General features: G+C 43.5%; 1 protein-coding gene across 3 annotated transcripts in view; it reads left to right on the top strand.

Annotated features, from left to right (window-relative positions):
* The window catches only part of WDR72 (WD repeat domain 72), a 417276-nt gene that overhangs the window by 54273 nt on the left and 337996 nt on the right, over positions 1 to 25007 (top strand). The window contains exons 1-4 of one of the 3 annotated variants that reach the window (XM_063926110.1): positions 2248 to 2462; positions 20258 to 20364; positions 21530 to 21608; positions 24219 to 24390. In XM_063926110.1, the coding sequence (XP_063782180.1) occupies positions 21534 to 21608; positions 24219 to 24390 (247 nt within the window). In that variant the 5' untranslated portion in view covers positions 2248 to 2462; positions 20258 to 20364; positions 21530 to 21533. Of the gene's footprint in view, positions 1 to 2247; positions 2463 to 2508; positions 2908 to 20257; positions 20365 to 21529; positions 21609 to 24218; positions 24391 to 25007 lie in introns of those variants that run through there. The other 2 variants (XM_063926112.1, XM_063926109.1) reach the window with 2 other exon arrangements.

Raw genomic sequence — 25007 nt, 5'->3', positions numbered from 1 at the left:
GGCGTGGCTGTACATTATTTCTATCCAGCTTGGTATGATGCTTGAAAAAGGTCATGTTCTGACATACTGTGAACTGGTATTCCCTACATGTTGATATGAGCCTGATATATTGGAATTAAAAGATTGCACGCATGAAGTTGGAGAGTGCCTATTTGCTGGAGTACTGGTATCTGAGCCATATTATTTGTGGTGATGGGATCCGGGAGGGATCCCGGCAGTCGATATACTGATGCCAGAATCCCGATTAGAGTCACAAACCCGGCACCAGAATCCCTACCGCTGGGATCCCGAATGACCATGTGCCAGCCCACAGGACAGGTAAGCTGTTTGGAAGGGTAGTGGGGGATGTTAGGTTTAGGCCACAGGGGGAGGGTTAGGGTTAGGCTGCGGGGTAAGGGGGATAGGTTTAGACTGCGGGGAGGAGAGATTAGGTTTAGGCACCCTTGGGGAGGGTTAGGGTTAGTCTGCGAGGAGGGAAGGGGTAGGTTAGGGTTAGGCTGCAGGAGGGAGAGGGTTGGGTTTAGGGAGGGTTAGGGTTGGGGACCATTGGGGGAAGGTAAGTATACCTTCCTCCTGTCAGAATTCTCAATAGCGGGGGTTTGCCATGGTTGGTATTCTGACCACCAGCATTTCAATCCCAACCCATGGTAACTGATTTAGTGCCCCTTGTTGTTGATACCATAGATGTTTGGAACTCTCTGTTTATATATTGTGATGAGAGGGGTTGTCTCTCACGTGAATTACTCACATTTCTGTGGGATCAGCTCCCTCCAAGAGAGGCCAAAGTAAAGTAAGTTTGGAATTCTGGGTTTTCCAAGCTGCACAAATTCAGCAAGAACTATTAACTGAGAGACAGGAAGGTTTAAAACTCTTATATAGCCAGTGTTCTGTGCACTGATGCTGGATAGCAGCCAGTTAATAGGCCACCTTCTCCTTAGTGCCAGGGACTGATGATATCGGCTGTGCCAGAGGTGCATAGCAAATTGTGTCTGCTGCCATTAAAGACACTGCTTCACCGAGAACCTGTTTTATGTGAGTCCTCATTTCTACAACCCTGTTACATTTGGCATTTGGTGGCCCGTACAGGAATCTGATCTGGTTTAGCACATCCCAGATGCCAGACGCGTCCAGCATGGAAAAATGTTCCAGTATATGTAATGCTAGCAAGCCTAAAAACCACAATTGTATCTCTTTATAACTTGCTGTGCAATGTGAGAAAAATCTGTTTTATATACTGGAGAAGAAGTGTTTATTTATTTTACCTTAATAAAGCTCTGTTAAACATTTTCATTGCTAAAGGGAAAAACCCAGGGGGTAATTCAGAGTTGATCACAGCAGCAAGTTTGTTAGCAGTTGGGCAAAACCATGTGCACTGCAGGTGGGGCAGATATAACATGTGCAGAGAGAGTTAGATTTGGGTGGGGTGTGTTCAAACTAAAATCTAAATTGCGGTGTAAAAATAAAGCTGCCAGTATTTACCCTGCACAGAAACAAAATAACCCACCCAAATCTAACTCTCTCTACACATGTTATATCTGTCCCACCTGCAGTGCACATGGGGGGTCATTCAGACCCAATCTTTTTTTGCACCAGTGCAATCAGGTCTGAACTGCGCATGCGTTTGCGCTGCAATTGACAGGAAAAGGCCGTTTGTGGGTGGCAACTGACCGTTTTTAAGCAGTGTCCGCGAGAACGCAGGCGTGTCCAGACGTTTTAAGGGAGGTTTCCTGACGTCAGCTCCAGGCCGGATCATCGCAGCGGCTGAGTAAGTCCTGAGCTGTGCACAGCGATTATCCCCTCCCCCGGTAGGCGGCGACTACCTGGTCATAGCAGTGCAAAAAACGCCTGCTTGCGACCAGGTCTGAATTAGGCCCTTGGTTTTGCTCACCTGCTAACAAATTTGCTGCTGTGATCAACTCTGAATTACCCCCCCAATACTTTTCTTTACTATGGTGCTTGAGATAGGCTATGTTGCACCTTGTTAACTAATTGCACAACTGAAAGAGGGGGAAAAAAGCAGTACTTTTCTTTTCTGTGGTGCCTACTACATATTTTTCAAGCCAAATGCTGGCAGCCTATTCTTCAGGTGTTGATTCAGGGGCGGAACTCCCGGAGGCAGCGGAGTCTGCTGCCGCCGGGCTCCAGTGCTGTAGGGGGCACCTAGATCCAGCCTCCTCCATTGCACTCTGACCGCAGGGCCTTAACTAGGGTAGTGCGGATGGTGTTCAGACCACATTTGCCCTGTGGGCACACCATCCGCAGGCACCCGCCGATGCGTGCGGTACCACGGTTACGCCAGTCTACTGTCCTCCCTCCCACCTCCTCCCCCCAGCCAGTCATCTCAATCTGCAATCTTCCACCAAACCACGCCCCCTTGTGACAATCGTGGAAGTTCTTCCCCGCCACACAGAAACAGGACACCGTGACAGGCAGCTGATCATCCTGGTGTCCACACCGCACAGGTCAGCGAATAGCTCCAGGAGTCTGTCCCATTACCTCCCGTCCTTCCCCCTACCCTCACCCACTCTCTCCCATAGCCGTCTCTACAGAGCTGTGCTGGCTGCACTGTTTATAGGGAGTGTGCTGCCGGAGAGCATCAGCCGCAGTCTGCCTGTGCAGGGGAGGAATAGTGGCTGATCACACTGATCGTGCTTCTCCCACTCTCCCTGGATTTGATCCTTTCTTACTGGTTTTCATAGCGGCACCCCATTCATCAATATATTTTTATATTACATAAGGGGGCGTGGCCTCACGGGCCGTGATTAGGCCACGCCCCCAAAAGTGCCCTGCACACTCTGACAAGTCTTCTCTTGGACCTCTTCTCCCATCCCCCTCCCACTATTCCCATGCTGTCAGCAGCAATACTGACGCTGGCATCATAATGGTGATGATCCCAACAGAGGTGAGGTAAGTATTATACCTTGCCCCCCTACCCCTTGCCCTCTGGTACTGCAACCTAACCCTATCCGTCCCCCCTTAGTGCTTAAACCTACGCGCCCCCCCAGTAGTGCCTAACACCCCCTCCATGCAGCCTAACCTGGCATATTGTGCAGTGTAAAGGGTTAGGCAGCTCATTTTAGAATAAAAGCAGTGTTAGTTAAACTGATTATTCTATATTACTGTCTTGTAAAAAAAAATCTGTACAAATCAAAGGTTACTCTTATCTGCTGTCTTTAATTCCTCAACTAAATGTAAGACTGTTGCCTAATAAGCGGCTCTACTGTGGTGCAACATGTATAAGGGACTAACGGACAATACTGTGTGGTACAATGTGAGTAACGGAGACACTACTGTGAGGTGTAATGTGACTAACAGACACTACTGTGTGGTGCAATGTGAGTAACGGATGCTACTGTGTGGTGCAGTGTGAGTAACGGACACTACTGTGAGGTGTAATGTGAGTAACGGACACTACTGTGCGGTGTAATGCGAAAAGTGGACGCTACTGTACAGCGTAATGCGAATAATGGCTGCTACTGTGCGGTGTAATGTGAGTAACGGATGCTACCGTGCTGTGTAATTAAAATAATGGACACTGATTTAGTCAGTGATTTAGTGTAGGGTATAGAGGTGTCAGTGATTTAGTGTAGGGTATAGAGAGACGGGGTCAGTGATGTAGTGGTAGGTATAGAAGGGTAAGTTAAAATACTAATCATTTTTTGTGGGGAGGGGGGCACTCAACATTTATCTTGCCTCCGGGCAACTGAGATGAAGTTACGCCACTGTGTTGATTGCATGTTGTGTAATTAATATCCACATGCTGCCTGAGAGCAATGCTCACCTTATTTAAATTCCTTTAACCACTGCATTGCTGAAAAAGGGAAAAATCAAAACAGTGTTTTCTTTTTCTGTGCTAATCCTTACTAACTGTTGCATCACTGGAGGAGGGAACAGTGTTTGTTTGGGAGGTTAAAAAAGCTTACACCACACTTGTATATATTTGTTGTTAGAGAACACTGGCATCTCATTGCCTTTATTTAAAAGCACCTAGATTCTTGCATACACCTCCAGAAGTAACAACTGAAGAAAATTTTTGCACTATAGCAAATTTGTTGGCCTCTCATCAGAGGACAGAGGAGAAAGTGTTAAGGTGTGTACACACGGTAAGATATTTTCTTCCGATTCTGACTATATAGTCAGAATCGGAAGAAAATATAGTGCAGATCGCAAGGTGACAGTCACCTTGCGATCCCGATCCGATGCCGATGCGCGGCCCCGCGCGGTCGGCATCGGAAGAAAAAATAGGCTGTGCAGGCAAGTCAATCCTGACTATCTCTATAGAAGAGATAGTCAGGATTGAAATCGCACATAGCCAGCATCGCAAGCACAGTTATTATGTGCTTGCGATACTGGCTAAGTGCCGACCCGGCCCCCTGTCGCACGGTGAGAATCGGATAAGTCCGAATCTCACCGTGTGTATGCACCCTTACAGCTAATAACCCAGTCAGTGGAAACAAAAACTGCAGGGTACTTAAAGAAAATGTCTGCTTCAGATGACCCAGTGGCATACTTATTAATATTTGAGAGAGTCGCATGATGTTTAAAATGGCCTGCTGCTTCTTGGGCTGACAAGCTTGCCCCCTATCTCACTAACGAGGCCCAAAGGCATATGCTGATTTATCTTCCACTGATGCTGAAAAAATGTGATCTGATCAAAAAATGCCATTTTGGCCTGGTCAGGATTTTCTCCAGCTGGGAATGCACAGTACTTTCAGGAGTGGGCCCTACTACTAGGGGTACCAATTCGGAAGCAAGTTGCAGAACTTGCCAGACAGGAGCAAAGTTTGCTCCAGCCGAATTGTGGAATCAGTAGTTATCGACCAGTGCATAAGGATCTTAGGTCAAAGTATGCAGCACTGGGTGGTACATGCCGATACTTAAAACATGGAGGAGTTAGCTACAGTGTTGGAGCAGTATAAACCCAGCAGAAATATGGCAAAAATGCTGGAAGTGGGACCAAGGAATAGGTATCCCATTAAGTTGGCATCCCACTGGCCTGTGACCCTGTCTACACTCACTGTTCGTGGAAATCCCAACAGAGACCCTGTTGTTGTCTGCTATGAGTGTGGAGAGCCAGGTCACATCAGGCAGGCCTGTTAAAAAAAATCAGAGCCTATGGAGTGTGGTGTGGCCAACACAGGGGCAATGTACCCAGCCTTCTGTACTATGGTACCCCTGGATTCCAGACCCCCATTCATGTGGGTGTCTGTTTTGCTGAATGACCGAGAACTACTGGCTAATATAGACTCAGGGAGTGAGCTAACACTGATCTCAGAGGCTGTCCTATCCAGACCAGTAGAGAAAGTGCCAGGGTTAGTTAAGGTACTCTGTGTACATGGTTCCACGGAAAACCTCTCCCGTGTGCATGTGAGTATCATCATAAAAGAGAGCACTTTTGAGGTGGTAGCCCCGGTTGGACCTGTTGTATCTGGTTCTTGCTGGACCTGGACTGGCCCAGCCCGAGCTCAAATATATGTGTCAGGAATCAGAAGTTATCGATCGATCATGGGCGAATAATCACACAAGTAATGGAGTGGTTACAGATGATTCTCTTTAGTGCATCAGTCCAGTTACAGTTATATAGGCTTTGAGTTACATTGAATTACATTGGTTCCATTACATCCCCCCAACAAGCCCTCCTATTGGATATTGTGCCTAGCACTAAGATAAGAAACTGCATTTGCTAGCTGTTCCTTGTTTTGGTACATATTGGTACAGGAATGTCAACATATCATCTTTGAAACTGTTTCAAGGGAAAGGGGAAAGAAGTTTATTTTCTCTGAATTGCACATTCCTTGTCTTTTCCTTGCCAGTATTGGTAGTTGAAGCAGATGGATTCATTAATAACATACAGTATATGTATAAGAAAATGGCTGCTAGTGTTACAAAATGGCGACTATAAATGAAGAACATAAAGTTGACTTTCTCAGACCTAAGCCTCCTTATTCACTCATATTGGGATTCAGTTTCCAAGGATTTGCTGAGCTTTTAAAGGAACCTCAGAGACAAAGCGAGTCTCCAAGGCCTTACCTCACAAAGTGGAGAAGTGTGGAAGAACACGACCAGTCCACTTTGGAGAGGGAACCTCTGAACTACCAATGTTTGATAAGAATGCCCCTATACCTATTGGTATATGCTGCCAACTCACATATGCCCATCTTTGCCTGGGAACAACACAACGATCCTGCTCTCAGGAATGTGATGTCTAGTGTAGAAGTCAGTGGCGAAGTAAAAAACGCTTTCCCTCTGGGGGGCACTCCATATTTTGTCCTTAAGTCAAAACTACTGTATAGAGTCAAGATGGAACAAGGGAAGAAAGTTGAGCAGTTATTGGTACCCACGGTACATATACCACTAGTGTTGCAGGCCACTCATACCAATCTCTGTGAAGGTCATCTCGTAGAAGAGAAACACTAGAACGTATCCTGCTCTGGTTCTTTTGGCCAGGAATCACAGCAAAAGTTAAAAAGTTCTGCCAACGGTGTCCAGTGTGCCAGAGGACAAGCCCGAGACCTCATTTGAGGGCACCACTAGTCCCAATGCCTGTTGTCAGAATACTGTTTGACGCATCGCAATGGATCTCGTAGGTCCTCTCGTAGATTCACTGGAAAAATCAAAACGAGGAACCCAATATGTCCTGGTAATCTTGGACTATGCTACCCTTTATCCAGAAACAATATCCCTGCTACACACCAAGACAACTACTATTGCCAGTTTTGCCAGATACTGTAGACTTCATTAAGGGTGTCTTTATGAAGTCTATCTGACGGAACGCGTTGGGCCTTCCCAGACTGCACCTCTCTAAAAAGATAAGAATCTTCCATTTAAAAAAAAGCTAAGTTTTTCTCTTTTTTTAACTCCTTTGCTATTACAATTAAACTGTTTTTTGTTGCTGCAGTAATAATAATAACCCCAATAACATTTCCAGTCAATTTTTTAGCAACTCACAGCTCACTATATTGTTTTCATCCAGTTTAGGCCAAAATGTTGCACTGAGGTAGCTGAATGACTGAGTTAAGATACAGCAGTGCGGGGCACAAACATGTGGCACTTAAACTTCCAACATGGCACATCTAGGAAACGGAATGGCACTGCAGTGGCAGACAGCATGGCAGTTTAATAAACTGTACAAGAAAACAGTCAACAATGCTCCAAACAATGCACAATGCAAAGAAAAGAGGTGCAAGATGGAATAATACTTGGGCCCCCACCCACCATTATGTCGTATAAATTAAACAGGAAATGCACTTTAACAAACCAATCACTTCAGCGCCAGGGAGTGCCACTTGTGGCTGAAATTAGTGGTTTGTTTGGGCCCCCACAAAATAAGCTGCCAATGGGCAGTCAATATTGCTGGCAATGATCTCTACGTGCACAAAATGACTACATAGGCAAGATGTAGTCATCATCATCTGATTCCTCACCCACATCAGTGTGTACATCATCTTCTTCACACACTATTAATTTGTCCCCGCTGGAATTGCCATAAAAGCTCTTCTTCATGGAATGTGTAATTCATTTTGATGAACATCATCTGTTCTACATTTTGGGGAAGTAAACTCATACGCCGATTGCTAACAGGGTTCCTGGCTGCACGGAAAACACTTTCTGAGTACACCCTGGAGGGTGGGCAACTTAAGTAAAGCAAAGCCAGTTTATACAAGGGCCTCCAAATTGTCTTTTTTTTCTGCCAGCAGTAAAACGGATTGTCTGACATGCCTATTTGGATGCTATCACTAAAATAATCATCAAACATGAATATTACACTTCGGTCTAGCCTACAGCAACACAATACATGTATGAATATTAAGCTGTGGTACGACCTGCAGCATCACAATGCCTGTATGAAATTGGGGTACAGCCTGCAGCATCACAATACTTGTATGAATATTACACTGTGGTCTGGCCTACAGCATCCCAATACTAGATGGAATATTAAGCTGCAGTATGACCTGCAGTGTCACAATACTTGTATGAAATTGGGGTACCACTTACAGTGTCACAATATGTGTATGATTATTACACTGCGGTCTGACCAGCAGCATCACAGAAAAATAATAGTATATTACACTGGGGTATAGCACAAAAGAATATATATTTGATGATAGAGAAAAATTAAATGGCAGGGCCTGTTATAATCGGATCTAACAAATCCTCTAATGTGGCAGTAATTGGGTTCTGGCCATTACTTACAACAGGAGGGGGCATGCACCAGTGTATGAGCCAGGTAGATCAATAAGGGTATATGCCCAAAATAAAGTGTCAGATATCCAGTGCTGAAATTAGGGTGGTACGGAGTACTAATAAGAAATATGGTGGCGGTACGCAGTGCCACCAGCCCACCACCGGTGCCGTAGGGTGCAGGGTCTCTGTCCGCAATGAGCATGCAACCCCAGGCAATGATCAAGAAACCTCTGACAATGAGCATGTAGGGCGGTAAATCCTACTAGAGGCTTTATATGTGTATGCGGCACTACAGGGGGCATTATATGTGTAAGCGACACTAGTGGGGCATTATGAGTGTAAGCAACACAGCAAAGGGCATTGTGTGTAAGCAGCACTACAGGGGGCATTATGTATGTAATCAGCGATGCAGGGAACAATATGTGTGTAGGCGGCACTACAGGGGGCATTATACATGTAAGTGGCACTAAAATTCCATGGGGGGGGGGGGACGCAAAATTACGCCTCTGCATGTATAGCATTACCCAGAAGTGCTGGGAATGCTGGCACCGACAGGAAAAGATGCAGAAAGCTGCATCTTTTGCCATGAAACACCTGGCAGCAAGTAAATAGAAGCCTTAAGGGGGGTACTCATGGAGCGATATTCTAAGCAATCTGACTAGATTGCTTAGAATTTCAGCATTATCGCTCCGTGTGTAACCCCTACAGTGATAGTGATGCGCAGCCCCGCGCATCGCTATTGCTGCTGCTAGATTGGCCTGCCATACGGGCCAATCTAGCGGGTCGCTCACTTCACTCGCTGGGTGAAGTGAGCGGCCCCCCGTCTCCCCCCGCACGCTCAGCACAGATCGCGCTGTGCTGAGCGGCGGGAGAGATGTGTGCTGAGCGGTTCGCTCAGCACACATCTCTCCCGCATCGGCCCGTCTATATGGGCCTTTACTGTAATTTATAATGGCCATTTTTGTGTGTAGGACATAAAATGGTGTCAGTGGCATAACTGTGTGTGGCATAATATGTAATAGGCATTACGGTGTGTGGTATAATATGCCATAGGCATTACAGTGTGTGGCATAATATGTAATGGGCATTTCGGTGTGTGGCATAATGTGTAATGGGTGTTACGGTGTCTGGCATAATGTGTAATAAGCATTACGGTGTGTGGCATAATGTGTAAAGGGCATTACAGTGTGTGGCATAATGTGGCTATGCCCCTATTGTCATATAGCCACTCCCCTAGTTTTGTGTGACCACGCCCCCTCAGGACTCATGACCACGCCCATTTTACTATCAGTACCACAAAGAAAACATTTTTTACTTGCACCACTGCAGATATCCAAAATTTATTATCGCAGTCCTTGTCTGTCCATCCCAAAGGGGTAGGGAAAGTCTGTGCAGTGTATGGGTGCTCCTCCGTTGTTCTCAGCTTCTGGCTCTGCTTGCTTGTGCAATGCTGCATAGTTGCAGTGTAACTGTCTCTTAGTCACACTGATGATGCACACAGCATCGCGATCATGCATAGGCTGAGAGTGCTGTCACTCACTCTGTACTGGAGGCGGAGGTCTCAGCTCCGCCTCACACAGTCGCCGTCGGGTATGGCGGTCGCGACAGATCTGAAAACATGACAAACTGAGTCTCGTATTCAACCAATATGGGACACAGCATGTTCCGTTCAGTTAATATAATACAGGTTTGGCAGCAACCGTAGCTGGTAATGATATCACACACTTTTAGTTATCTAGTGATTCTCAGTCTTTGGTGCTAAACACCTGCACAGAATACAATATGTCTTCGAGGCTAGTCCCCTTATTTTCCCTAGTCTTTGCTCTAACATCTGCGTTCATCTTATTGCATGCTGGGGGCCGCCAAGAACATGGCAAGGCCTCCTAGCATGTGTGAGGCTGCCTCCCGATGCATCCGTAATTAGATTGCTGATGCATCGGAACTAAGGTTAATCCCTGACATCGCAGCCTGGATGCGCTGGCAGGCGGACTGCCACTATTTTTTTTTTGGGGGGGAGCAGCTGCGCGTGACATCACTCAGCGCCTCGAAAACAGTCCTGGCCTCCCCCTGTTTGGGACACCCTGCCCCTCCAACTCTATGATGATGCCCCTCCCCCGATGGCCACCAATGTCAATCACACTGTGGCCGCATCCTCCCTGGATGCAGGTGCAATGTGTAAGGTCATACACAATGGATGTGCGGCTGCTTCCAGGTCTGAATCAGCCCCTTAGTCTTTATCAGGAAATATAACTGTCATGAATCGGGGTCTTAGCCCCACATACCACACATGGCTCTATCATATCATTGTTGTCTGTAAATCTCCAGGTCCACCGCAGCATCCACATTCCCTCCATGCATGCTTGTAAGCAAACAAGCCTGGTGCATGTACGTGAACAATTAAGGATTTCTCCATGTGATTCTTTAAACCAATTCCTAAACTGCACTCGCGCTCACATGACTCCAGCAGCCTATGAACTTCTACTACTGCCTATTTAAACCTGCTCTGGCCTGCTGTGCATTGCCAGAGCAACACCTTCCTTCTGGCATAGTTCCTGGTCCCCAGGCCTCAGTTGCTTCTGTATGTGTTCCTTGTTTATACTCCCGTTGCAGGTATCCTAACACAGCCATCTCCTGCTGCTTATCTTTGGATATATATTCTTGTATACCTGTTGGCTTATCCTGTTCACCACTCAGTCTCAGCTGCATCAGCTCACCTGTATACCAGAACAAGTGCCTGCTGTTGTCATCGTATCTGTACCAGTGTCACAGCATCTATTAAGCACTCAGTAATACTCTGCCTCATAGCTCGTAGCTCTTTTGAGCTGCTCCTGCATTCCATATACTATTGCTGCTAGCTACTGTTATACTCACCCACTGTATGCCATCTACTGTGGATATCCTCTGCAGTGTCTCCTACAGATGGTGCTCACATGGACTATCGGCTTGTCTCAAGTCTATTACAAGGTTGACTCTGCTAATCTGAGTTTATTACTATGGGCTGTTCCCATGTCTCAGGGATTTGATTCTTCGGTTGTGGTGGTATTCAGTTTCCGGGTCTTTCTGGTAGTGGTAGCTGGTGGTCCTGGATATTATGTCTCTCTGCTCTCAGTCTCAGACTCCGAATCCAGTTCCAGGCTAGATACTGTGGTTTGGAATCCAGGGTGATTCGGCTCCTGTAGTTGGTCACTCTGCAATTCCTATTCCTAACACTAGTTATGAGTTCGGTTATTCCGATTCCAGGTTTGGTATGATGCTGCTTTGAGTTTCCTAGTAGCTTACCTGAGTTTTCAGTAGTATGTTCCAGCCTCTAGCTCTGTAGGCCTAGAGCTGAGGTTGAGTTCTGTACAAAGAGTTCCAGGTATTCACGGCTCAGATTCCAGTCCTGCATCCTGGTTTTAAACTTGGACTTGGTTGACCACTCCTCAGATCTCCAAGATTAGCTTGCATGCCTACTTCATCTGGTCCCTACAGCTCCTGACATGCATCTCCTAGATCCTAAATCCATGATAATAACATTGTAAATGGTTACCACATAGGCTACTTATCTCGCATATCTCCGATGTGTGTCTCTCTGCACACTCTCTTCTTAGTGGATCCAAAATTGAAACTTGACACCCTTTGTCCTGTCTGAGCTTTAGTCACTAAGACTATTTCCCCACTTCAGCAAGGGTTCTGACATTCCTGTGCCCTCTGCTTTTCAATAGCAGAGGGCCCAGACAATAGCAGCTTCTTGTCTTTCTACTTGGGCTCTGTACATGGAGCTTCTGGTCCTCCGGCTTGTGCATAGCCTCTCTGACCTCAATGTCTCTGAACAAAGCCCTCCACTCTGGAGTCTTTCGTAAGCGGACTCTCTTTTCTCCCCTATTCTCTGGAATGGACACCTCCTTGGAGGAATCCCCCGCCACCAACTACTCTCCAGTAGCTAACCAGACTCCTCCACCCATTCCTTTGTGACCTTTTTTTGGCTCTTTCACCCTTTTCTGACATCCTTGTTTCAATGTATTCAATAAAGCAAAGAAAATGTTCAAAGTGTAGGTGTGTGGGAAACCTGTAATGGTTCCCTATTTGTAAAAACTGTCACAAATCCAACATGCTGCAAGTTACTGGATGTAATTGAATGCAAAGGGCCTCAAAGTCTCCAGAAACCAGCCAGAACATGCCTAGATGAAAATCGCCATCCCAATGCTTTTAATGTTAACCATACAGTTTGCCAAATGTAATCGCCAGTGAGTTGCCAAGAAAATGGGGGAACAAACAGTGTGAGGTACTCCAGAAAGTTCCATTACAAGCACTAGACCTTACCACCAGGGCTAATCTAGCAGCAGGGGGACACTGCATTAATAGTTCAGGTTCCCTTAAAGACTTTTTTGATAAGTGGCAAGGTCAACAAACATGGTTAAATATGTACAATAACCTAAAACCGAAAGGCTATAGTGCTTTGATTAATGACTTGAGGGGCAGAAAGAGGCCTGGAAGATATGAACAAATATACAATAAATATACATCAGCTAACGTACAGATGTAGCCATGCATACGCATTGTGGCATAGCTGGCACGACGAGTGTGCCCCGCTCTTAGGAGGTTCATATACACACGCACATCCATAGGAATTAATGGAGCGATTGCAGGCTACAAATAGTCGCAGCCTGGCGCACCATGCAGCAAGCCATGATGCAGAATGCCACATCACAGCAAAGATGAACATGGATACATTTGTACTCAGTAAACTTGCTATGATTGAAGCGAATACTTGACTACTCTCTCACAATGGCCATCAGGTTGCCGAAAGCCCATAATTGTGGGCAAGTCTCCCAGCACTACCCACTTCTGCCACACAAAGCCTCCCACAACTCTCCGCTACACCCCCTGCTGTTCTGACTTGGCTGCCCTCTCCCAGCAAGTATGTACTAGTGGTGATAAATGTGACTATCATATGTATCTAAAGATCAGGGGGTAAATTTACTAAAGTTCGATTTGGAATTCAATTTAATGAATTGATAAAATTAACTGAAATCGATTTAGAATGGAACTGCAAAATCCCTTAAAAAATCCCTCATTTACTAATAATTAGATTTTCAACTCAAATTATATTTTGCTTGATTTTAAGAAGGTATTTTGTGTTCAGTTTTGGAATTCCTTTCCAAAAATTAACATAAAATCACCTGCCAGATTGAATGCAAAATCGAACTCAACTGCCTCATTCCTTCCTATTGTGCCAAATGTATCACATGCACACTAATTAACAGAGGGGAAACATTGGAAAGACTTGCGCACACTGTAGTAAACTGAAGGTGAATGTGAAAAGGAGTTATTTTGTTTTCCTAACCATACACCACTACTGTTGTTTGTTTAATTGTAGAGAAGCATATAAGTGATCATGTTTGGCCCAGACAATGGGCCTAATTCAGACCTGATTGCAAAAGCAAAATCTTTCTCTAATGGACAAAACCATGTGCACTACAAGTGGGGCAAATGTAACATTAGATTAAGTTAGATTTGGGTGGGTTATTTTGTTTCTGTGCAGTGTAAATACTGGCTGCTTTATTTTTACACTGCAATCTAGATTTCCGTTTGAACACACCCCACCCAAATCTAACTCTCTCTACACATGTTATATCTGTCACACCTGCACTGCACATAATTTTGTCTATTAGAGCAAAATGTTGCTGTTGCGATCAGGTCTGAATTATGCCCAAAATTAGAACATTACCAAAAAATCTGTCTTTACACTGTTTTATACATGAACATCTAAATGTAGAATGTAATTGTGTGTTATTTAATTGTGAAAAATTAAATTACAGCTGAAATAGTTGGCAATAAGTGTAACCCTAATCTGCCTTTAAATTTCTGTGCTCACGTAATCAGTTGTTGGTAACAAAACCTTTGCCTGCCTACTAATAGAATGGCGTAGAAGCTCAAATCTCCTGTCTCTAATTATTATATTCATTTCAAGTTTGATTTTGAGTTTGATTTGCGTTCAATTTGCAAATTGAATATTAGTAAATGAGGGGATCCTATATTTGCAGAAATTCGAATTTTGAGTGGGATTTGAGTGTAATGCTGTTTTATGTTCGATTTGACATTCAATTTTGCCTTTAGTAAATCAAGTCAAAATTTGATGGAAATCGAATACCAAATCCCTCAAAAGTAAAAAAACGAACATTAGTAAATATACACCTGGTTTCATACAAGAAAATACTGAGTGGAGAATGAAAAACTGAGAAATACTTGATACATCCATTTAGTTTATCCAAGCTGCAATTCTTACAATTTCCCATTTACTACTTTTAGTTAGGGTTAGGGTATAGTTAATTTGCCCATATAATAATATTGTAGATTAAGCTTTTCAATGGTTTTTTTTTTTTTTAAGGAGTTTCAAAGCAAAGTAGCAAGTTGCTTTATTTGCCAAGGGAAGATACTGTATCTAGAAAGTAATGTCCTGTGCTTGGACAATGTTTATAATTTTTGTGAAATCCCATTAGAAGTGTGTCTAGCATCAGTGATCTGGCACTTTGTTTCATTTGTGTCTTGGTTTCACCAACAAAAAATGTAATTACTCGAGAATACGAATTGAGTCAGTTTCAAATGAGAGAACCAGCCATTGAAAAGCATAATTTTATGGTTCACATCTCCTAAATCAGAACTATCTGGGTGTGTTGACCATGTGTGCTTTATTGCAACTGACAGAAAAAAAACTTATATTGTATATTTACTAGTTAACACTACATTTTAGATATAAATTTATATATGTGTTGTATGTGTGTTTCTTTTGTCCTTTTAGACTTTAATATTTAAGGTCCTCCAAGAATGTGTCATACGTTTTGAGTTCCACATACTGGTGTATTAATAATGGGTGCAGTGTGTGCAGTGCACATGGGCCCCTGGAGCCAGGGGGCCCACACTGCACACCCTGCATCCATTTTTTTCCAATACTTACTGAGTCCCGTGTCTGCAACAGCAGCACTGCAGAAATCACCAGGAATATGGCGCATCGGCCATTTTCCCGGTGTTTTGCACATGTTCAGTAAGGAAATCACTGGGAAAATGGCTGCATTTTCCCTGAGACCTGTGCATGAGCACTAGACTCTGGGATAGCGCTAAGGTCACTTAGTCACCCTTGTGCCCAGAGCTAGAGAAGAGGGGCCCGGTCAGAGCCTGCACGCGGGCCTCCTCTTCTCTAGATGTGCTCCTCATTCCACTAGTGTGTGTGTGTGTGTGTGTGTGTGTGTAATATATATATAATATATATATATATATATATATATATATATAGAGAGAGAGAGAGAGAGAGAGAGAGAGAGACTGGACTCCTGACTGCACATCATAGATAGATGGATAGATAGATAGATAGATAGATAGATAGATAGATAGATAGATAGATAGATAGATAGATCAGGGACGTGCAGTCAGGGGAGGCAGGGGAGGCAGTGCCTCCCCTGTGATTAATTATTAAAATAATATAAAGAAGATACTTATGACACATATTCTGTGTCATAAGTATCTTCTTTAATTAATTCTAATAATTTTTGTGGTTTAATGTGCTTGCGAGGCACTGACAGCAGGTGCCTCTCAAACAGAATTGAAACGGGACTGAGCGGGGGGCGGGGCCAAGCACTGGGCTGTAAAAGCCCATTCAAAACAGATGGGGAAGCGGCACTTATACAAGTGCCTCGCTGACAGGGATACCACCCCCATGTCAGCGAGGCACCTGTGATTGGACAGCGGATCCAGTGCTGGATCTGCTGTCCAATCCCACACATGCGGCGGGTCACGGCGGTGAGTGTCGCTGGAGGTAGGCGGGAGTGCGGCTCTCCCCCGACCTCCTCCGTCTTCCTGCTGACCAAAGCGCCGTGATGTGTGGCTCTCCCCCTCCTCCACCCTCCCGCTGACCGGAGCGGCTCTCCCCAGCAGCAGCAAAGGTACTGTTTGTGTGTGTTGTGTGTGTTGTGTGTGTGTGTGTCCAGCAGCAGGTAGGGAGGGGTGGGGGGTGGGGGGTCATCCAGCAGCAGCAGCAGCAGCAGAGGTAGTGTGTGTGCCCAGCAGCAGCAGCAGGTGTGTGTGTGTGTGTGTGTGGGGGGGTGTCCAGCAGCAGCAGAGGTAGTGTTTGTTTGTGCCGTGTGTGTGTGTGTGTGTGTCCAGCAGCAGCAGGTAGGGGTGGGGGTGGGGGTGGGGGGTCGTCCAGCAGCAGCAGCAGAGGTAGTGTGTGTGTGTGTGTGTGTGTCCAGCAGCAGCAGCAGCAGGTGTGTGTGTGTGTGTGTGTGTGTGTGTGTGGGGGGGGGGGGTCCAGCAGCAGCAGGTAGGGGGGAGGGTGTGTGTGTGCAGCAGCAGGTAGGGGTGTGTGTGTGTGTGTGTGTGTGTGTGCAGCAGCAGGTAGGGGTGTGTGTGTGTGTGTGTCGGTCTCGTGCGGCTCTACCCAGCAGCAGGTAGGGGTGTGTGTGTGTCCTACCAGCTCAATATCTTTTCCCCGTATTTAATTAACCCCCAGCCTGCCACGCTGTCACTTGCACCTGTTACACGTGACTTCTGCACGATACCTGCTCTCATAGGTAGCCTATTGGTCCACCGCGGGCACCGTATATATGAACGTACGGGACCCATCACCTCCGATCATTAAACGATGGCACATATGCCTGGAGGTGACAGGTCCTGTACGTTCGTACATACGGTGCCCGTGGTGGAACAATAGGCTACCTATGACAGCAGGTACCGTGCCGAAGAAGTCACGTGTAACAGGAGATGCAGAAGCAACTGACAGCGCAGTAGGCTGAGGATTAATAGAACATACGGGGAAAAGACATCGGGCCGGTAACAGGTTTTACCGCTATATTACTGCTTAGTACATCCCGCCCTCACACTCTCTCTCTCTCTCTCTCTCTCTCTCTCTCTCTCAGTTTGTAAGTTTAATGTTCATTTTTACAGGTACCCCTACCCTATTGGATTCTACTGGACAAGTGGACGTGATCGGCGTGGGATGTAGGTAAGTAATCTGTCTCTCATTTTTACAGGTACCCCTATTGGATTCTACTGGACAAGTGGACGTGACCGGCGTGGGATATAGGTAAGTATGTGTGAGTGTGTAAGTGTGTTTTAATAAATTTTTACTTTCACGGTGTGTGAGTTGTGTTTTTATTTGGGTATTTTTTGTTGTTGTAGAACTACAGGTACCAGCGGGCCCGTTATTTCCCCGCATGCTGGTACTTGAGGTTCTCCAAGTACCAGCAAGCGGGGGAGGCTTGCTGGGCCTTGTAGTTCCACAACAAAAAACAATATTCTTTTTTTTACACACATGACTATCAGCCAGGCACCCACCGCCCAGGGGTGCTGGGGACAGCCTCGGGCTTCACCCCTGGCCCTTGGGTGCCTGGAGGGGGGGTGACCCCTTGACTTAAGGGGTCCCCACTCCTCCAGGGAACCCCGGCCAGGGGTGACTAGTTGGGGGGGGTAATGCCACGGCCGCAGGGACCTACATAAACGTGTCTGCCGGCTGTGGCATTATGTCCCTGGCTAGTGGAGCCCGGTGCTGGTTTTAAAAATACGGGGGACCCCTACATCTTTTGTTCCCCGTATTTTTGGAACCAGGACCGGAACTAAGAGCCCGGTGCTGGTTGTCTAAATACGGGGAACCCCTGTCCAATTTTTTCCCCAGTATTTAAACAACCAGGACCGGCTCAAAGAGCCCGAGGCTGGTTATACTTAGGAGGGGGGACCTCACGCATTTTTTTTTTACATTTTTTTAACCCATTCAGACCCTTCTCCATTAAGTTAATGTAAGCCCTGGACAAAAAAATTGCATTCATGCCCTCCTCCTACTCCCTTCCCAGTCCCAGACACTATATATTTTTTTTTCTATAAAAATGTACAATATACAACAAGTATGATGAGCAGGCAGGCAGCGGGCATTGGCGGCATCGGACTGAGATGCAAATTAGTGTCGGAGGGCTGGGGCAGTTGATGGTGGGCGAGTTTGTAAGCCATTGGCGGTGGCAGCGGGCATTGGCTTGGAGGCGGTAGGGGTCATCGGCAGGATGCGGCGTACATTATGGCTGTAGTGCCTCACCAGCCACTGACCTCACCGCACGCCACTGAGATAGATAGATAGATAGATAGATAGATAGATAGATAGATAGATAGATAGATAGATAGATATGAGGCTTGCTGGGAATACACATACAGAAAAAATGCTTGTCAGACCAACAAACATTTTATCTGGCAGCCTCGGACACTGCAGATATTGTGGCCATACACTGTGAGATACATGGTTTAAAACAGGTACTGGAAATAAGGACTGGGTAGGCAGGTTTTCTGGTAAAATACAGTGTCTTTACTGGCATCAAACACTGAGCACATAGCATACACAGGTTTAGGCCTGGTCACACAGGTACATACAGGAAATAAACAAACACTTCTCAAATTAATTGGGAGAGTGATCTCCATCGCACATTTACTGTGAAACAATGGGAAACTATCCACCTCTCCTCTTTTTCGCTATCAAAATGCACTAACCATGCTGAAATGCATATTACATTAATACATAGATAGTTTTTTACTACTTCTAAATTACACAAGATTTGGCCCACTACCTATAAGTTTTGTTGGCATGTGTGTCACTCTGTAGGTACCATTTTCCATGTTTTCTGGGATGGCCCTGCCCTTCGTCCCTTTTGGAATAAAGTATTTGAACTTATTCAGAATGTTTTAGGACTTATTTTACCTCAGGATCCCTCCTTAGCTCTTTTTCATTGTTATCCTAGTGTTGTCCCTAAATCCTCCCGCTATGTTCCGGGTCACATTTTTAATATCTGCAAGTGCTACAATTGCTCAACATTGGAAATCTCCTTCTCCTCCTCCTTTTGAGAAAGTTATCTCTAAAACCCAATTTCACTTTGACATGGAGACTAGAGAAGCTGCATATTCCTCTGCCCCCTCTTCACCTATTATGAAGTGGCATTGGTGGCATGTATATATATTACTGAGCCCAAAGATACCCCTCTAATACACCCCACCTCCTTGAGCCCTCCTTTCGATTTCGATTTGGATGAATCCTCGACTGTGGACGATAATTGACCTGTATGAACCACTCAATGTATTGTTTTGATGTTGTTGAAAGACCTGTCCTCCCCTTTTTTTGCTTATATTTTTGTCTTATTACCCTATTTTTTTTCTGTACCCTTGTTTGAAAATAAACAAACAAACAAACAAACAAACATAAAAAGTCCCAGCACTCCTTGTGCTCAGCAATCAGTCCACCATGCTCTCCTGGCACAGCCAATGTCATCAGTCCCTGGCAATATAAAACTGCATCCTTCTCATTGGTCCCTAATGGGCATCAGTGCCATGTGCATTGGGTGAATGGGACTTTTAAACTTCTCTCCTGCTTCTGACTTCCTGCTGCTCTGGGTGAGCAGGAAAACTCGGACTTCTGTTTCTCCAGTTGCAGCTGTGCAATTCAGAAAGCCCGGAGTTATAAATCTCCACTACAGTGCAGAACGTGTAGATCTTGTTTCCTTCTCCCTTGGAGGGAGTTGATCCCATAGAAATGTGGGCAATTGTGGTGAAATACAAGCCCTCTCACCACAATGGATAGACAGATATAGTAGATATGTTGATATTAGATACATTTCTGTTTGATGGATAGATATATAAAAAGAATAGATGGAAATTAGACTTTAGATAGATAGAGAGTGTTCTGTACAACCTTATCACGCTGTAAATGACAAGTCTTTTAGTATTAAAATAATGACACACTTCATATGGAATACATTTATCTATCTTACATTGGCTTAGTTGTCTGTCAGTCATTCTAAGTTATTCTCTATTAATTCCTACTTTCCTAGCTTTGAGTTCTGTTCTGAGATACACTTTACATTTTCCTTTACTTACCTTTCACATTACTTTATTGCGAACATAAAAAAGTTGGACATGATGCCACATAAATATGTTTTTAAAAATGGAGACTTGCTGCAGACATAACTTATGCTGCAGCAGTTACATGGGATTATGAACAAAGATGCTGTGACAATGACTTTTGTGTTGCTATTGTCTCATTTGCTATTTGGATTTTTGTGTTTTTCAGATTACATCTAAAGCAATTCTTCTAGGCCATACTTCTGCTGTAACATGCTTAGCAAAGGCAAGGGATTTTGAAAAACAGCCGTATGTTGTTAGTGGAACAGAAAATGGGTAAGTGACGAGTTTTTGTGAACATAAAAACTGCATGTATAGAACACTGTATAATGTAGTCAGTGACTTAACCGCTGGTGTACATACACACAACATTACATAATGTAACTTACATTTTGCTTGTCCAACCTCTAATGGACACAAAGCAGTGGCAGGCACTATAACCACAACCAGCCAGTGCAAATAAAATCTGCAGTCTAAGAAAAATAGAAAAAAAATAAAATAAAGTATAGTATAAATGCATACAATAAAATATAGTGACAAATTATGGTGCAGTTGTACTAAAACATACAAAGTAAAATTAGTAGTAATAACACATAAATTTCTTTTCAGACCTGCTATGTGCTATTCGGGGAGGTGCACTGACTTCTGACACTAAATACATCCATAATACAGTGATGATAATTTACTGTTTTGTAGTTTACTACATTATAATTTTTAAGCATAATACTGTTATACAATGCTAACTGAATCCAACATAGTAAGGTTCTGGTCTCGGGTTACCTGAGTGGAGTCATAGATAAAAAATATATATATCATTTTCGTTATAATAACATTATTGTAGTATTAACTGTATCTATAGTACATCTTATTTTGTAGTGTAAATGTTATAGCAAAAGAAACTTGTAATGTTCACTCTCAGTAACACAACATTTTGGTGCTTTGGTTGAATGCTACAGGATGATTTTGTTTTGGTGTATGAGAAAGGTTGTAAGCAAACATAAAATAATCCTCATGGTGGCGCTGTTTATTCTTAAGAGTAAATAATTGTCTAGAGAAAATGATACAGAAGCAACATGTTTAAAATGTGTGGTACAGAGTCTGTGAAATGACCCATTTTCTGCAGGATGTAGTCCTGAAGAATGATACTTCTGGTGACATATTGATGAGACATAATAGCTGTATATCTACAATTTGTTTTATTCCAGGCATGGCCTTAAAGTTAGTTTGATATAAGAAAGCAGGGTGTAATTACCTAAACAAAAAAATACATTTTGTATGCCATCCCTTTCTTAATGACCACAATATTTTCTTCACCAGTAATCTGTAACAAAAAGCTACGTAAATGATTGCTCTCACTTAAATACAGTCTTTATACGTAAAAAAGATCACAGAATTGTCTAAGTGAAAATGACAGTGAATAACCCAGGGTTATGTCTTGCAGGGAAATGTGTGTGTGGAATGTCACCAGTGGGCACTGCATAGAGAATGCAAAGCTTCCATATAGGCACACTGCAATATGTGTAAGTATTCCAGATTTGTCACAACATTTTCCTGTGGGAAAGCGCATCGGAACCCATTAACACCCAATTAAAATAAATGTACCAAAAACACTACCTATACAATTTAGTGTCTGTCTTTGAAGCCTCTCGCTGTAGATTTAGACTCCAACAGAATATAACTAAACTTATGTAGGATGTTCTACATGCATTAAACATCTGCTGAATGATGAAGGGGTCTATTTACTAAGCCTTGGATGGAGATAAAGATGCCGGAGATAAACTACCAGCCAATCAGATCCTAACTGCCATGTTTCAAACCCAGCCTGTGACATGGCAATTAGGAGCTGATTGGCTGGGACCTTATCTCCGTCCATCTTACCTCCGTACAAGGTTTAGTAAATAGACCCCTAAGTTTTCTGAGTGCTGCCTACCATTCTCTCTCTCTCTCTCTCTCTATGTGTATATATATATATATATATATATATATGATAGTAGAGAGCACTCTGATTACCACATCACAGATAGAAACATTGCAGTCATGTGACAGCAATGTTTCTATCTGTGATGTGGTAATTAAAGTTTGGTAAATTTCTACTTGAAGACTGGTGAATGCTCTCTACTATTAGATATAGAAGGTGACTTCCATGCTACTGGATGCCTCCTGGCTTATAAGCACCCCAGCAATCAACTACATTGAATTAAGTGTGTGCGGCTTCAACTACATGGTGTATATATATATATATATATATATATATATAATAAATGCAGTATCTATTATGTTGGATAACAAGGGACAGTTAATGACTATAACTATCAGTGATGTATGTTGTCTGTGGAGATAAATGTATGTTATTCTGGTTACAAAGCCTACTAATTGCATGGGTGAAAATTGTTAGCAACACATTAGTGTATTACCTCTGCCAGTTCATAGACATCTGAATAATTTTCTGCCTCTGTTACCACCACCATACCCAGAGAAGATCAGATAACCACACCAGGGAAAAGCCTGAATGACAATAGATGGTGTAATTGTCTGGACTTATAGAATAGGTAACAATCCATGAGCAACAGACTCTAATCAAATTACCATGACATATTTTTTTATTTTTTTATTATTATTTGTGACATTTTCCTCAGTGTTACCCCAGGTCCATTCTAATTAGCACAGAATACATTATAGAGGAAATACAGTGAATTGCCTATCGGATGTGCCTATGAACTTTAATAACACATTATTATTATTCAGATTCAAATAGTAACCATCAGTAAGGCTTAGATCTGTGGAAAGGCAATGGGAAGGTACCAGAATTGCAGGGTTAGCTTGCTGTTTTTCATTTTTATGCCATTTATGTTTATTATTTATTTATTTATTACTTATTAAGTTATTTACATAGCTCACGCTGCTTATATTTCAATCATCAGTTCCTGCCCCAGTGGAACTAAAAGTTTACAGTATATATCCTACCACGTTGACACACACATACAGTACGTACAGTACACACTAGTGTTATTTATTTTATTCTGTCAGTTAATCTGAATTTATGACCTCAGGACCGTGAGGCAGGAATACTAACCACTACATAAACCCCAAAGCCAGTATAAAATAATCTTAGATCAAATAAATTGTTGGTAGAATACTTTTGTTTTATTCACAAATTCCATAGGATATAGTAGAGTTTGGTCATGGAGCTCTACAAAGGCTGAAGGGATGTTGGGTGGTGTAAAAAATTTTTGGACTGCATTCATCCACACCTACTGTATAAATGAGTTGACCACGTTTAGACAAGATATTGGAGATATCTGCTGCAGACCCTATTAATACAAATGAGAATTTCTATAGCAGTGGTGACACCGGGGTTGGTGACACCTGGTACTGTCAAAAGCCCACCTGCACGTGCCGCAAAGGGTTAGGGGCGTGGCCTTGTGGAAACCTACGTTTGCATCACTTCAGGGGCATAGTTTTGTGGGAAGTCCCCCCCTGGTTACATCACTCTGGGGGAGTGCCCAGCGTCCCCTGAGATACTGGGCTAAACACAGAGTCTCTGGCTGCACTGTCGGCTCTTTCTGAGTGACAGGAGCTAAATGCTGCAGGATAATGTCACTTTGCAGTGCCCAGCTTCTGCCACTGCAGAGGAGCTGGCATTTTAGTGTCATCCCCTGGAAGGGTGACATTCGGGTGCATCCTGCACCCCCTTGTGACGCCTTTGCCTATAGAAAAGTAGTAATCAGTGAGGGCACAATTAGATTTCATTTTTTTAAGGAGGCTAACACTTATAGTGGCAACTTTGGGGCACTACAAGTGGACGTATTCCCCGGTACACTATGCCGGCCACCGCTTTAATTACAACACAGCTGACACAGAGGGAATAATCACATTTATATACGGAATTATTGCTAGGTTCTATTGCTCATAAAAAGATACTGTTCCTGTCATCACAGAGTGCACAAAAAATAAATCCAACCTTTTTCTTTAGATTCATTTAATATTGCTGAATTTTTATCTTTACAATATAAACTATTTCACATATATTGTAATATAAGCATAGCTTCAGTGAAGGCACACGTCCTTAACAGTATGGTGCTGTACTCAATAACTGTATTTATTTTTATTTTGCTATCGTTGGCTCACAGTACTACCATTGCTCATTCCGAATGACAGGAGAAGGCTGGCTGCTTTGCTGTGGTTACTATCAAGATGTCCTCATTGTCGATGCAAAGACCTTGCAAGTCCTTCATACTTTCAAGTCACAGTCTTCAGATTGGATTAGTTGCATGTGCATTGTTCACTCTACCAGGATTCAAGGTACTGCAGTGACAGAGATACATCTCTGGGAATAATTAACATTTGACCTAAGTCTGTCTCAGGTTATAGGTTCCATGATGGTGCCAGACTGTGAGTATCATGGTTTAAGCGAGTGTAACTTATTAAAAAGTTATTGTACTGTACGTAATGGATATGTGATATTTACTTTTCTGTAAAATTGTTACAAGTAAGGTATAATCATTCATAGCTGATATGTGCAATGATATAAATCTTAATGCATAGGGCAGCTTACTTAATTAAATGTCACAGCATCTGCTATATGAGGAGAGCAGAAATAAATTGCCATTACACTGCTTATTGTACTGTTTGCTATAGGTTACAGTCAGCTGTTATAAACAATAATTACACAGAATACATAGGATAGAAAAAATGTTAGAACTCCCCATAAGTTTATAATGCGTACACAGTATAATACCAATAATATAGTATGGGTTTATAGAAGACAGTATGTTAGCATGTAAGCCCCCATGTCAAAGCAACACTCCTCATTCTACAAGAGTTTCATCTGTGTAGTAAAGGCTGGGTGTCCAAGTTTACTTATTATATTATTATTAATATTATACAAATATTATTAAATTGTTCTTTTAGTGGTATTT

Source organism: Pseudophryne corroboree, chromosome 6 (genome assembly GCF_028390025.1).
Source record: "Pseudophryne corroboree isolate aPseCor3 chromosome 6, aPseCor3.hap2, whole genome shotgun sequence".
Classification (NCBI taxonomy): domain Eukaryota; kingdom Metazoa; phylum Chordata; class Amphibia; order Anura; family Myobatrachidae; genus Pseudophryne; species Pseudophryne corroboree.
This window is presented reverse-complemented; position numbering and strand designations above follow the sequence as displayed.